General features: G+C 35.6%; 1 protein-coding gene, 2 long non-coding RNA genes and 2 pseudogenes across 4 annotated transcripts; 3 read left to right on the top strand and 2 right to left on the bottom strand.

The window, feature by feature from the left end:
* The first annotated feature begins 3364 nt into the window (after positions 1-3364).
* On the top strand, positions 3365-5115 carry LOC103329094 (7-deoxyloganetin glucosyltransferase pseudogene; annotated as a pseudogene).
* A 209-nt stretch (positions 5116-5324) lies between these two features.
* Positions 5325-6467, bottom strand: LOC148918235 (uncharacterized). The gene is made up of 2 exons (XR_016126052.1): positions 5868-6467; positions 5325-5519 (listed from the first exon to the last, which is right to left on the bottom strand). It is a non-coding gene; the product is annotated as an uncharacterized LOC148918235 (long non-coding RNA).
* On the top strand, positions 6467-7849 carry LOC103329141 (7-deoxyloganetin glucosyltransferase-like; annotated as a pseudogene). Its single transcript, XR_016126050.1, has 2 exons — positions 6467-6958; positions 7062-7849. The product of XR_016126050.1 is annotated as a 7-deoxyloganetin glucosyltransferase-like (transcript).
* Positions 7850-8531: 682 nt separating this feature from the next.
* LOC103329142 (7-deoxyloganetin glucosyltransferase-like) lies at positions 8532-10249 on the top strand. Its single transcript, XM_008231573.2, has 2 exons — positions 8532-9060; positions 9169-10249. The coding sequence occupies exons 1-2, from the start codon at positions 8532-8534 to the stop codon at positions 10098-10100; spliced, it is 1461 nt and encodes a 486-aa protein (XP_008229795.2). The 3' UTR covers positions 10101-10249.
* Positions 10250-10431: 182 nt separating this feature from the next.
* On the bottom strand, positions 10432-12085 carry LOC103329093 (uncharacterized). The gene is made up of 3 exons (XR_016126051.1): positions 11652-12085; positions 11050-11089; positions 10432-10709 (listed from the first exon to the last, which is right to left on the bottom strand). It is a non-coding gene; the product is annotated as an uncharacterized LOC103329093 (long non-coding RNA).
* Between the last annotated feature and the right edge of the window lie 2248 nt (positions 12086-14333).

Here is a 14333-nt window from a genome sequence, read left to right as displayed (position 1 = left end):
CAAGAAAAAATTAAAACAAACCCAAGAGAAAGATGAAGACAAACCCAGGGTCAAAAATTAAATCAAACCTATTCAACCAACAAAACTAGTCATTTAAATATTCTTTGTTTCTCAATTTTATGGTTATAGGATATGATTCTGCTTAAATACTAAGAAAATAGAAAACAAAGAGATTTTTTTTTTTTTTTTTTTTCTTTTTGTTGGAAGAAAATATCAATTCATCCAAACAAACCAACGTGAAAGCATAGGCATTCAGGCAATAAGATGGAAACGTGATAAGGTGCAATGCGGGAGTTTCTGTATAATACAATTATATTGATATGGACTAATTAAAATTCGCTAGATTAATCGAGTGGTTAATATTATCTTAAATATGCATAAATGCACCAATACTAACCACTATATTTGGCCACTCTCGTTTAAAAATCCTAATAGTCTTAATGGAATACCATAATACTTGTTTAGATCATTTAAAAGTCTTAATTGAATATCACAAGACTTATTTATCTCAAAATATTCTTTTAAAATCCCAATTGAATACACCACCTAAATGCATAAGCTCAAGTCCAATGGCTAGTAAGGGAGAAAAGATTCGTGCTCAAGTGGTTGAGTTTTGGATTGGGTTTGCAAGATTAGTTGTTTTCTTGGATATGATATGAGATAGGACCTAAACTTGTATGACCTCGTTTCATTTTTCAATATATTCATGTGGCTTTCCTTGTAGCTTTTGATTGATTACGTTTCTTTGTAGCCATATGCTGTTTTTTTCTATATTATTTATTAGTTGGTGGTTCTTGACTTTGTAACACTAAACATAAAAAATCAAAGTTGACCAAAAAAAAAAAAAACATAAAAAATTCAAATAAAAAATTAAAAAATTTGTCCCAATGAGCTGACGATTCTGACAAAAAGTAAGATTCTGACAAAAATATTTTAGTCGCCATTGAAAAAAAATGGATGGTGACAACAAAATTACTATAGAATGGTGGTGGTGGTCCTCTATCTCTCCTCTATCTTTGCATGGCTAGTATAAGGGAAAAGAGTCGTGCTCAAGTGGTTTGTCGGCGAAGCCAGAAATTCTATCAGAAGGGTTAACTTTAAATAGCTTTATAATTACAATGAATTTAGTTTTTATAGGAATATATATATAAGAATTCATTATAATGATTAAATTTCAATATCTCAAATTTAATATCTTAGTAAGTATAACCCAAATTCTAGCAACCTAAAAATAATGAAAGAGTATTATAAATTGATTTTAGATAGAATGAGAAAATCAAATAAAATTCCATGACACACACATATAAATGACATATGAACACATGAAAACAAATATAAATCATATTCATGTTCATTGTAGACAATTTACATTTATAAGAATGGTCAATATAGTAAATATAGCTATAAAACAACTTGAATAACATAGATAAATATAATATTTTCAAAATGTTGAGAAGGGTCATGTGACCCTTGTGGGCTTTAATTGACTCCGCCACAAATTGTTGCATTGTTTTTTCTCGGTTGCTTGAGTTTCGGATTTGCAAGATTTGTTGTTTTATTGAATTGAATATGACATGAGATAAGACCTAAACTGGTGTTAAGGACTGAAATATTGTCTGCATGTATGGCCCTCGTTTCATTTTCAATTCATGTAGCTTTCTGTCTTGCTTTTGAGTGCCTTATTAGTGATTGATTACGTTTGTATAGTTACATACAAGTTACAAAATTCTAACAAATAATGGTGATTGCAGACATGGGCTTAGTCAAGTTGGTTAGAACAGATGTACATGTGCTCTCCATTCTGCATCCGAGTTCGAATTCTCTTCCTCCTAATTTAGATTAGACTAGATTAAAGTAAAATATCATTTCTATAAAATAAAAAAAAATAAAAATGGTGCTAATATATATTCAATGATATCCCTTGGTGCTTTTAGGTTGTCTGCCATTTGCTGTTTTTTTATAACATTCAACATCGTCATCGTTACCATAAAATGAGGGAACTAATTATGACCAAGTTTTTGAAATCCAAGAATAACAACGCGAGAATGCTAACCAATGGAGGGTTGGGATATCTTCAAATATGTGGAGATATGCTATGAATGACGGGAGTCAAAGATGAGCAATGAAGTAGATACTTATTCGTTTTTATGCATTTAGAATTATAGTTTACTTATCTTTTTTTTTTTGTCAAGAAATTACTTTTATGTTTTTACTTTTGCGTATTTTTCATAAATATGCTGACATATATCTTTATTTGGTTGCACATTTGAACAAAATAGATGCCCTTTGTTTATTTTCTTTGGATATATATGGTTTGGACCTTTTTTACAAATTGTTTTTGTAAAGGTACTTTCTCTTTTGAAAATCTAGAAAAACAATAAACAGCCCCCAAAAAAAAAATTAGAACTCTAATAAACTCTTTTAAAATCTATGATAAAACTCTAACAAACACCATTAAAATCAATCTACGAATTTAATCAAACTCTATGTGGAGTTTATAGAAATCAATTGAAATATATTGAACTCTATAAACTTTATAACTCCATTTAACTCTTTTAAAATATTAATTAAATACACTCCCCTTAATGATATCTCTTAGTGCTTTTAGGTTGTCTGCCATTTGCTGTTTTTTTCTATATTATTTGTTAGTTAGTGGTTCTTGACTTTGTCTTAACACCAAACATAAAAAAATCAAATAAAAAAATAAAAAATTTGTCCCAATGAGCTGAAGATTCTGACAAAAATATTTTAGCCGCTATTGAAAAAAAAATGGATGGTGACAACAAAATTACTATAAAATGGCGGCGGTGGTCCTCTATCTCTCCTTTCATCTTTGCATGGCTAGTATAAGGGAGGAGTCGTGCTCAAGTGGTTTGTTGCCTAGTTTTTTCTCGGTTGCTCGAGTTTCGGATTTACAAGATTTGTTGTTTTCTTGAATTGAATATGACATGAGATTGGACCTAGACTGGTGTTTGATAAGGACTGAAATGTTGTTTGCATGTATGGCCCTCGTTTCATTTTTCAATTCATGTGGCTTTTGAGTGCCTTATTAGTGATTGATTACGTTTGTATAGTTACATACAAGTTACATAATTCTAACAAATAATGGTGATCGCAGACATGCACTTAGTCAAGTTGGCTAAAGCAGATGTCTCTCCATTTTGCATCCGAGTTCGAATTCTTTTCCTCATAGTTTAGACTAGATTAAAATAAAATATCATTTCTAATAAATAAAAATAAAAATAATGGTGACAATATATATTCAATGATATCTCTTGGTTTTTTTATATATTTTTTTTCAGCCTGGTGGTTCTTGATTTTGTCTTTCTCTCAGCAGTAGAAAAAGGAACAAATCCAACCGCCCATTACTGTCGTATACCCTGACTGACTCTTTCTAGGCTGCCGGGTCCCCTTGTCATAAGTCGGACATGGCACGAAAATGTTGTTAGAACTATAAAGTTTTACTGCATTTGTGCTGTGAGTGCAAATATTGTTCATCTGTGCATACACTGACTGTATACACAATCTAAGATGAGCTCCATAGAAGTACAAGGCAATAAGCCTCATGCTGTATGCATTCCCTTTCCAATTCAAAGCCATATAAAGGCAATGCTGAAATTAGCAAAGCTCCTACACCATAGAGGTTTTCATATAACCTTTGTTAACACAGAGTTCAACCACCACCGCTTTCTTAAATCTCTTGGACCTAACTCCCTCAATGGCTTGCCTGATTTTCAATTCGAAACTATTCCAGATGGTCTTCCAGCTTCAGATGAGGATGCCGGCCAAAACGCCTATTTGCTTTGTGATTCCATCAGAAAAAATTTCTTGGCAGTATTTCGTAACCTCCTTTTAAAACTCAATGACATGGCAACTTCTAACAATATTAGTAATCCTCCAGTGACTTGCATTGTTTCAGATGGTTTCATGACTTTCAGCATCACAGCTGCTGAAGAACTTGGAATCCCTGTTGCACTGTTCTTTACTATTGCTGCAATTGGATTCATGGGCTTTAAGCAATATCCCACTTTGGTAGAGAAAGGACTTGCCCCACTCAAAGGTGAAAGAAGTATTCATAATATTGAAGCAGTTGAGCAACTTTTTGCTTAACTTCTTCTTGTTCTTTTAAAAAATGATGATGAAATTTTTCTTGACTTGGGTGTTGCAGAGGAGCGCTATTTAACAAATGGCTTTCTGGACCAGGTCATAGATTGGGTTCCCGGAACGAAAGCTATTCGTTTAAAGGATCTCCCAAATTACTTTCAAACTACAAACCCCAATGACATCTTGTTCAAGTTAATCTTGGAAGCAATGTACAGAGTTGATAAAGCTTCAGCAGTTGTTCTTCATACTTTTGATGAGTTGGAGGCAGATGCTTTGCATGCTCTCTCATCAATGCCTTCACCTGTTTATACCATTGGCCCTCTCCAGTTACTTCTCAATCAGATACCACAACACCCTTTGAAGTCCATGGGATATAGTCTATGGAAAGAAGAAACTGAATGGTTCCAATGGCTCAATGCTAAGGTGCCAAACTCAGTTGTTTATGTAAACTTTGGCAGCATAGTGGTCATAAAGTCAGAAGATCTTATTGAGTTTTGTTGGGGACTTGCAAATAGCAAGCTTCCCTTCTTCTGGGTAGTTAGACCTGATCTGTTAGTTGGTGAATCGGCGATTTTGCCACCTGAGTTTGTAGCTGAAACTAAGGGAAGAGGTTTGGTAGCAAGCTGGTGCCCACAAGAGCAAGTCCTTAGCCACCCATCCATTGGAGGATTCTTAACACACAGTGGTTGGAACTCAACCATTGAGAGTCTTTCTGCAGGAGTTCCTATGCTTTGTTGGCCATTCTTTGCCGAACAGCGAATAAATTGTGTCTATACTTGCAATGAATGGGGCATTGGCTTGGAGATCAATAATGATGCCAAGAGAGACCAAGTAGAGAAGCTCATTAAAGAGTTAGTGGAGGGAGAGAAGGGTAAGAAAATGAGAACTAAGGCTATGGAGTGGAAGAAACTAGCAGAGAAGGCCATCAGTCCTGATGGTTCTTCATACTCAAACTTAGACAATTTAGTGAATCAAGTTCTATTAAGAAAAAGCCAGGTGCTGTCCATATGAGCCTTCTTATTAGGTTTGTTGTTGTTCTTAATAACCTACAAAATGTAGAGCCTAGAGGCTATTGAACCTTGCTACCATCTCTAATTTCTTGCTTTGCTGTAAGCTAGTTATAATATGAAACTTATTAAACAAAAAATTATGGTGCCATGGTTTTTCTTCATGATTATGCTGATATTTACTACACAATAATTAAATTCAAAAACCAGAACAAAAATCAAAGGAAACTAATTATTGAATAGTAAATATTGTATAACCACAAAACAGAACTGATACCTCAAGGCTGATCCCTGTACTTTGAAAATTTGTTCTGGTCACATCCCAGGGAGGGAGTGGTGAGATATGCACTTGGATTGCACGTAGCTTTTTCTACCCATGCTGTCAAATGTTTAAGCCTTCATAATAACCTGCATAGTGCAGATGGAAATCATAATTTTGAAACAAAACTACTAGAAACAAAAACCAGAGCTTCTTAAGAAAAGAGCAACAGAATAATGACAGCTAAATCATTTAAATCATTTACAGGCCAAAAGCCTAACTGCCTATGATTCACCACTGATCAAAAGACGGTATGTCTGAGTCTTCCTTTCCTAGACAAAATAAAACAATCTAGTGCGAGAGAATGAAAGTTAAGAAATCGCAATCCTATTTGAATAAATTTTGTCTAATAGGAGTTGCAATCCTATTTTCCCAAATGATGTTGTAAAGGCCGAAACAAAAGGTTGTGATACACAAACTATCACTATTCAACATACCATGAGACCAGAAGAAGCTAGTAAGCTACATCCCTTGTGAGTGTGTGTGGGACCACCATCTGCCAAATGAAAATTAATAATAAATTCACAATTCACAAGAACATTAGGGCCATAATTCACATGAGGGAACATGCATCCCTGACATGTGTGTTTCTGTCAGTGTTGTGTGGGGTGCAGACATGGATGGGGTTGGGCAGGCAACAGCCTTTGGGATTTTCAAGCCTCCGTAGTGGCTGCCAAACAGTTTTAGGTTTGACGATTTATGATTATTAACATAGCTCAGACAATTCACTTAACCTAATTACTTTGACCACACACATGCTCCATTCATAGTATAAAGTCCATTGTTATTGTGTGTGCCATGGACTTTTTCCTAGAACTCATTGTCATTTGGCAACCAAACATCACCTCTTAGAGACACGTTTTTGGGTTAATTGGATGGCCTTGCTTTAACATAAAGATCAAACCGCACTATCATGTCCATCCTTGATATTATTATCATATGACAGAGACACACAAAAGCTAGACTTGCTTGCCTGCAGAGTTACAAATTATAATGCACGCATTATGCATACACTTAATCTAACTCTAAGATGGAATTGTATGTCTTCCAGTTCCACTTCAAAACCATATCAAGGCAATGCTTAAGTTAGCAAAACTCTTCCACCATAGAGGTTTTCATGTGACATTTGTCAACACAGAGTTCAACCACAAGCGCTTTCTTCAATCTCTTGGACCCAACTCCCTTGATGGCTTGCCTGATTTTCGATTCGAAACCTTTCCAGACGGTCTTCCAGTCAGTTCAGATGAGGATACTTCCCAGGACATCGTTTTGCTTTTTAACTAAGAGCGAGATAACTTCTTGCCTCTGTTTCTTAACCTCCTAAAAGAACTCAATGACAGAGCAGCTTCCAGCAATACCAACCCTCCAGTGACTTGTATTGTTTCGGATGGTTTGATGCCGTTCCCCATCACAGCTGCTGAAGAAATTGGAAATCCTAATGCAATGTTCTTTACTATTTCTGCAGGCGGCTTCATGGGCTCTAAACAATATCCTGCTATGGTGGAGAAAGGGCTTACACCACTCAAAGGTGAAAGAAACTAAAATTGAAGCTGTTGTTTACATTTATGATTCTATATACTGCTTGTTTCTAAAGAATAGATTTGTGTGCCTGATCAAAGCTTAATTTTTAGATGAGAGCTATTTCACAAATGGATTTTTGGACAAGGTGATTGATTGGATTCCAGGAATGAAAGGTATCCATTTACGGGAACTTCCGACAGTTTTCACATTACAAATCCAGACATCATCTTTTTTAAGCTCACAGTGGAAACAATGGATAGAGTAGATAAAGCTTCAGCTGTTGTTCTTCTTACATTTGATGCATTGGAACAAGAGATTCTGGATGCTCTCTCATCTATGCTTATCCCACCTATTTATACAATTGGTCCTATTGAATTACTACTTGTCAATCAGATACCAGAAGACCCTTTGAAGTCTGTTGGCTAAAGTCTATGGAAAGAAGAAACTGAGTGCCTCCAATGGCTAAATTCTAAAGAGCCAAACTCAGTTGTTTATGTGAAATTTTGCAGTTCAGCGGTCATGACACCCGAACTTCTTGTTGAGTTTGGTTCGGGACTTGCAAATACAAATTATCCCTTCTTGTGGGTAATTAGGCCTGATGTCGTTGTTGGCAACGGCGATTTTTGCACCAGAGTTTGTGGCTGAAACCAAGGGAAGAGGTGTAATAGTAAATTGGTGCCCACGAGAGCAAGTCCTTAACCACCCATCAGTTGGAGGAGGGTTTTTGACACACAGCGGCTGGAATTCAACCATTGAGATTTTGTATTGCAGAGTGCCTATGATCCAGAGGGCATATGATAGGAGATAGGACCTAAACTGGTGTTTGATAAGGACCGAGATGTTGTTTGCATGTATGGCCCTTGTTTCATTTTTCAATTCATGTGGCTTTCTTTCTTGCTTTTGAGTGCCTTATTAGTGATTGATTACATTTGTATAGTTACATACAAGTTAAATAATTCTAACAAATAATGGTGATCGCAGACATTGGCTTAGCCAAGTTGCAGATGTGCTCTCCATTCTGCACCCGAGTTGGAATTCTCGTCCCCGTAGTTTAGACTAGATTAAAGTACAATATCATTTCTATAAAATAAAAATAAAAATAATGGTGATAATATATATTCAATGATATCTCTTGGTGCTTATGTTCAAGTTTTGGCTCTATTAGTTCTAATAAAAGCATGTTATTAACCTGCAGGCTGCATGATTGCTATATTTTGGCTCATTGTAGAGCTTATTTACTGTTTTGGCTCTATTGATGTGAATCTAATCCCATAAGGCCTTCAATGAGAATACAAAGAAGGACACTTAATTCAACTTAACCTGCAGGCTGCAGGATACATACCGTTTTAAGATTCTACGGAGATTTGATTTTTACAGATGTGGACGTGCAGTAGAGAAACAAACAAATCCAGCCGTCCATCACTGTCGTATACCCTGACTCTTTCTAGGCTGCCGGGTCTCATTGTCATAAGTCAGACATGGCAGGAAAATGTTATTAGAACTATAAAGTTTTACTGCATTGTGTTGTGAGTGCAAATATTGTTCATATGTGCATACACTGACTGTAAACACAATCTAAGATGAGCTCCATAGAAGTACAGGGCAATAAGCCTCATGCTGTATGCATTCCCTTTCCAATACAAAGCCATATAAAGGCAATGCTGAAATTAGCAAAGCTCCTACACCATAGAGGTTTTCATATAACCTTTGTTAACACAGAGTTCAACCACCACCGCTTTCTTAAATCTCTTGGACCTAACTCCCTCAATGGCTTGCCTGATTTTCAATTCGAAACTATTCCAGATGGTCTTCCAGCTTCAGATGAGGATGCCGGCCAAAACGCCTATTTGCTTTGTGATTCCATCAGAAAAAATTTCTTGGCACCATTTCGTAACCTCCTTTTAAAACTCAATGACATAGAAATTTCTAACAATATTAGTAATCCTCCAGTGACTTGCATTGTTTCAGATGGTTTCATGACTTTCAGCATCACAGCTGCTGAAGAACTTGGAATCCCTGTTGCACTGTTCTTTACTATTGCTGCAATTGGATTCATGGGCTTTAAGCAATATCCCACTTTGGTAGAGAAAGGACTTGCGCCACTCAAAGGTGAAATAAGTATTCATAATATTGAAGCAGTTGAGCAACTTTTTGCTTAATTTCTTGTTGTTTTTTTTTTAAATGGTGATGAAATTTTTCTTGACTTGGGTGTTGCAGAGGAGCGCTATTTAACAAATGGCTTTTTGGACCAGGTCATAGATTGGGTTCCCGGAACGAAAGCTATTCGTTTAAAGGATCTCCCAAAGTCCTTTCAAACTACAAACCCCAACGACATCTTGTTTAAATTAACCTTGGAAGCAATGGACAGAGTTGATAAAGCTTCAGCAGTTGTTCTTCATACTTTTGATGAGTTGGAGGCAGATGTTTTGCACGCTCTCTCATCAATGTCTCCACCTGTCTATACCATTGGCCCTCTCCAGTTACTTCTCAATCAGATACCACAACACCCTTTGAAGTCCATGGGATATAGTCTATGGAAAGAAGAAAGTGAATGGTTCCAGTGGCTCAATGCTAAGGTGCCAAACTCAGTTGTTTATGTAAACTTTGGCAGCATAGTGGTCATAAAGTCGGAAGATCTTATTGAGTTTTGTTGGGGACTTGCAAATAGCAAGCTTCCCTTCTTCTGGGTAGTTAGACCTGATCTGTTAGTTGGTGAATCGGCGATTTTGCCACCTGAGTTTGTAGCTGAAACTAAGGGAAGAGGTTTGGTAGCAAGCTGGTGCCCACAAGAGCAAGTCCTTAGCCACCCATCAATTGGAGGATTCTTAACACACAGTGGTTGGAACTCAACCATTGAGAGTCTTTCTGCAGGAGTTCCTATGCTCTGTTGGCCATTCTTTGCCGAACAGCGAATAAATTGTGTCTATACTTGCAATGAATGGGGCATTGGCTTGGAGATCAATAATGATGCCAAGAGAGACCAAGTAGAGAAGCTCATTAAAGAGTTAGTGGAGGGACAGAAGGGTAAGAAAATGAGAACTAAGGCTATGGAATGGAAGAAACTAGCAGAGAAGGCCATCAGTCCTGATGGTTCTTCATATGCAAACTTAGACAATTTAGTGAATCAAGTTCTATTAAGAAAAGGCTAGGTGCTTTCCATATGAGCCTTCTTATTAGGTTTGTTGTTGGTCTTAATAACCTACAAAATGAAGAGCCTAGCGGCTATTGAGCCTTGCTATCATCTCTAATTTCTTGCTTTGCTGTAAACTAGTTCTACATGGATCCCAATCTTCAAATTTTGTAGCTTTTTTCTTGTTATTTTTAATCCATTTTAGATTCTTAGCAAAAGTTGTGGTTGTATTCTTGCACTCCTATGAAGGAGAGTATATTCCACCATTATAGAAACGTTATTTGCACATCCCATATTTAGTAGCCATTTTCAACAATATTATTAATTTTGTTTTATAATATGAAACTTACTAAACAAAAAATTATGGTGCCATGGTATTTCTTCATGAATATGCTGATATTTATTATACAATAATTAAATTCAAAAACCAGAACAAAAATCAAAGGAAATTAATTATTGAATAGTAAATATTGTATAACCACAAAACAGAACTGATACCTCAAGGCTGATCCTGTACTTAGAAATTTTGTTGTAGTCACATCCCAGGGAGGCATCGGTGAGATATGCACTTGGATTGCATGTAGATTTTTCTTCCCATGCTATCAAATGTTTAAGCCTTCATAATAACCTGCTTAGTGCAGATGGAAATCATAATTTTGAAACAAAACTACCAGAAATAAGAACCAGAGCTTCTTATGAAAAGAGCAACAGAATAATGACAGCTAAATCATTTACAGGACCAAAAGCCTAACTGCCTATGATTCTCCAATGATCAAAAGACGGTATGTTTGAGTTTTCCTTTCCCAGACAAAATAAAACAATCTAGTGCGAGGGAATGAAAGTTAAGAAATCACAATCCTATTTGAATAAATTTTGTCTAATAGGAGTTGCAATCCTATTTTCCCAAATGATGTTGTAAAGGCCAAAACAAAAAGGTGTGACACACAAACTATCACTATTTAACATACCATGAGACCAGAAGAAGCTTGTGAGTGTGTGGACCACCATCTGTCAAATGAAAAGTAATAAATAAATTCACAATTTACAATTCATAAGAACATTATGGCTATAATTTATATGAGTGAATATGCATCCCTGACATGTGTCTTTCTGTCAGTGTTGTGTGCGGGTGCATATATGGATGGGTTTGGGCAGGCAACAGCCTCCGGGATTTTCAATGAACTAAGCTATTGTCTTTTTCTTTCTTAAGAAATGAGATTTATTAAACAAACTATGTGAGACACACACCAGTTGACCTAAAGAGGCAACAGTCGTCAACACTGTCAATTGGCTGATCCCATCATAATGAAATTTAGAGAGAAGAGAGAGGAGGCAGCACCATGCTTTCATTGCTAAGCTATGGAAAGACTTTGGCAAGAAAATAAAATGCCATATCTAATACTTGAAAATTTACTTTCTAACACAGAACTTGTATAAAGTTTAATTCCATCCATATGATTACAAACCCAAAATTTGAGTTTTACCCATTAGCCATGAATGTTACATCTATCACATCTTTACTCTATGATCATACCTGACTTTCACAAATAGCTCAGCTCTGAATACTTGCCTTTACAGGGTCAACGGGATGCATCATTCCTTCCCCAAATTCCCCAGCAATAGCTCTCCCAACTGAAACTCCCCCAAAAACTACAATGACAGATTAAAATATCAATTATGGACTCCAACAAGTCCATATATACCTTACAATTCCACTAATTCAAAACATTAAAACACATAACCAGACAAAATTTGTATACACTTTGGCAAATGCAATTATACATTTACTAAATACCCAAAACCTTGATTTCTTTTCTTTCCCAACCCAACAATATAATTATTTCATAAAGAAATTGAATATTTTCCTATGATGGTTTATTTCATTATTGAAAGATTTGTGCTTTCAGCTGCCTCAAATTTCAACTTTGTTGCATTTTGCTAGAAGATTAAATTTTCATTCTTTCATTGCAACTGCTTGATGTTTCAAATCTTTACTTTTTTTCTAAATTCTATCCCATAAGTAAATTCGTAAATTCCGTCGATCAAGAGCTTGATAGAAGTGAGGGCGGAGAAAGCCAGAGCCTTTTTCTCGTCACTTCGCCGTCGATCCCTGCTCCCTCTCTATCTCTGTCGATCATATCCAACGGTCGAATGGGCCTTTGGCTATGGGGATGAGTTTTGGACCGTTGGATGTATAGCGTATCTGAAACGTCAATATTACCCTTAATGCTCTTTGTATTCTGCCAGGGTAGAATCGACATAAGATTCGGGACTGATCAGATGAGAGCTCTTTGAATTCTGCCATGAAAGGAAGAAGGAAAATCATAAGTTTTAGTAATTATACCACGACCAAGTGGTCCTGTTTCTTGAGAATTGAGGAAATTTGGGTGAGAAATTCAGGGTTTTTCATTCTAAACTCCACCTATTCACGTGAATAGTGATTGCTCTTCAAATAGTATTGTGTGTTTCACCTTTTGTCATGACAAATAGGCAATTACTATTCTTTTTTTTTTTTTCACAAATTTTTTTACCTCGATAATTAATTTGGATAATATTTTCGGATAAGATTTTCGGATTTCTACGTGTCAAGACTATTCATAATCGGATAAAATTTCTAGATAAGATTTTTGGGTTCAAATTTCAAATAAATTTTTAGGTTCAAATTTCGGATGAATTTCAAAATTCAAATTTCAGATAAATTTCAAAATTCAAATTTCGGATGAATTTCAAATTTCAGATAAGATTTCAAAATTCCAATCATGATGGTTGAAACTTTTTTTGCCTTACCCAATTGCACCAAACCACATCTGTGCTTGAATCATCTATTAAAAAAAATGGAAATGCAAGAAATATTTAAAATATATTTGATATGCAAGTAACAAAAAATAAATAATGAAATGCAATTAACCTTACAAATATATTGGAAGTGCAAGAAATATTAAGAAACAATTGAAAATGCAAGAAATATTAACAAATTATTGAAAATGTAATAAACATTAAAATATATATATATATATATATATTAGGACATTAAACTTAATAAAACGAAAATTACAAAATACTTACCTCGTTACTAAGATTTTTCCCGCTTCTATGGTTGTCCATCGCTTTTGCCAAGGCATCCCTCTATTTTCCCAACTCTTTATTGAGAATTTTCTACCTACTAAACAATGTCATTTCCGTACAAGTCTACCCCGGAATTTTTTCACAAAATTCGGCATGAATTTTTTTCCACATATGAAAAAATTTCATCTCATTGCTGACATGAGAAAATGACAAATTTGGAGTCAAGCCTCACACAAGGAAACATCTTCCATGGTGCTCCATGCCCCTTCGGTTTCGATAGAAGAAGTCATAAATATAAGAAACTAAAATACAATTTAAAAGAGAGGAAATTGTTGAGTAAAGAATGAATAATAGTAGAAGTATAAGAAAATGTATGAGGATTGGTGTTGAAAGTGAAGGGTATTGATAGGTATTTATAGAAGAAAAAAAGATTCACAATTTTTTGGTATTTTTTTAAAAAAATTTTGATTTTTTTTTCATAATTTTATTGCCAAACAAATGTCAGGCGTTGGATTGGAGGATGAGAAGTAGATCGGAGTGCCCAAGGCTTGACACCTGTCTTCTATCTGTTGGAGCTTGCACAGGGCTAACATCAACGCACGTAAGTTTAATTTTTACCGTTGGCTCATGCATTGCAGCGCCAATGGTAAAAATTTAAACGAGCGATGGCGTCGCGCATGGCGTCATCGACCCTCGGCGAATCGCCTTGGGCGGCCATCTTCATGGATCCCACTCTCAACCGGGCTTAGGCACCTCGCTGGGCTGGGTTTTTTTCTCTCCCCAGCCTTGGGCTCAACTGATCGTTGGAGTTGCTCTAACAAAAATGCAAGATAGTGATTTTGCAATCTCTTTGTCAACCAGAACAACAATTCTATATGACAAATAATGTGTACAGTAACGTAATTTAGTTTTGAGAGACATTGCAAATATGTTTGAGTTCCCACATTGGAACACTAGAGTTCCTTGAAGGTCTTTATAAGACTTGCTCTTGAAAGAGAATAGTTTGTATTGGCTACGCAAGTTGGCCCAATTAAGTGGTTTGTGGGTATGGCCAATTAGGTAAATACCTAATTAGTTGGGTCATCGATTATGTAATATATATATATATATATATATATGGGCTCTGTGATTTAAATTAAAGCCGATTATTTATTTTAAAAAAACAAATAAGGAAAAACTGAGATTT

This window comes from Prunus mume, linkage group LG4 (assembly GCF_029339155.1).
Source record: "Prunus mume cultivar Tortuosa linkage group LG4, ASM2933915v1, whole genome shotgun sequence".
NCBI classification, from domain to species: domain Eukaryota; kingdom Viridiplantae; phylum Streptophyta; class Magnoliopsida; order Rosales; family Rosaceae; genus Prunus; species Prunus mume.
Note: the sequence above shows the minus strand (reverse complement) of the source record. Positions and strands in the feature narration are given on the sequence as shown.

Coding starts and splice junctions, on each gene's coding strand:
- LOC103329142 (XM_008231573.2), top strand. CDS start 8,532: ATGAGCTCCATAGAAGTACAGGGCAATAAGCCTCATGCTGTATGCATT. Junction 9,061..9,168: donor AGGACTTGCGCCACTCAAAG/GTGAAATAAGTA, acceptor TGGGTGTTGCAG/AGGAGCGCTATTTAACAAAT.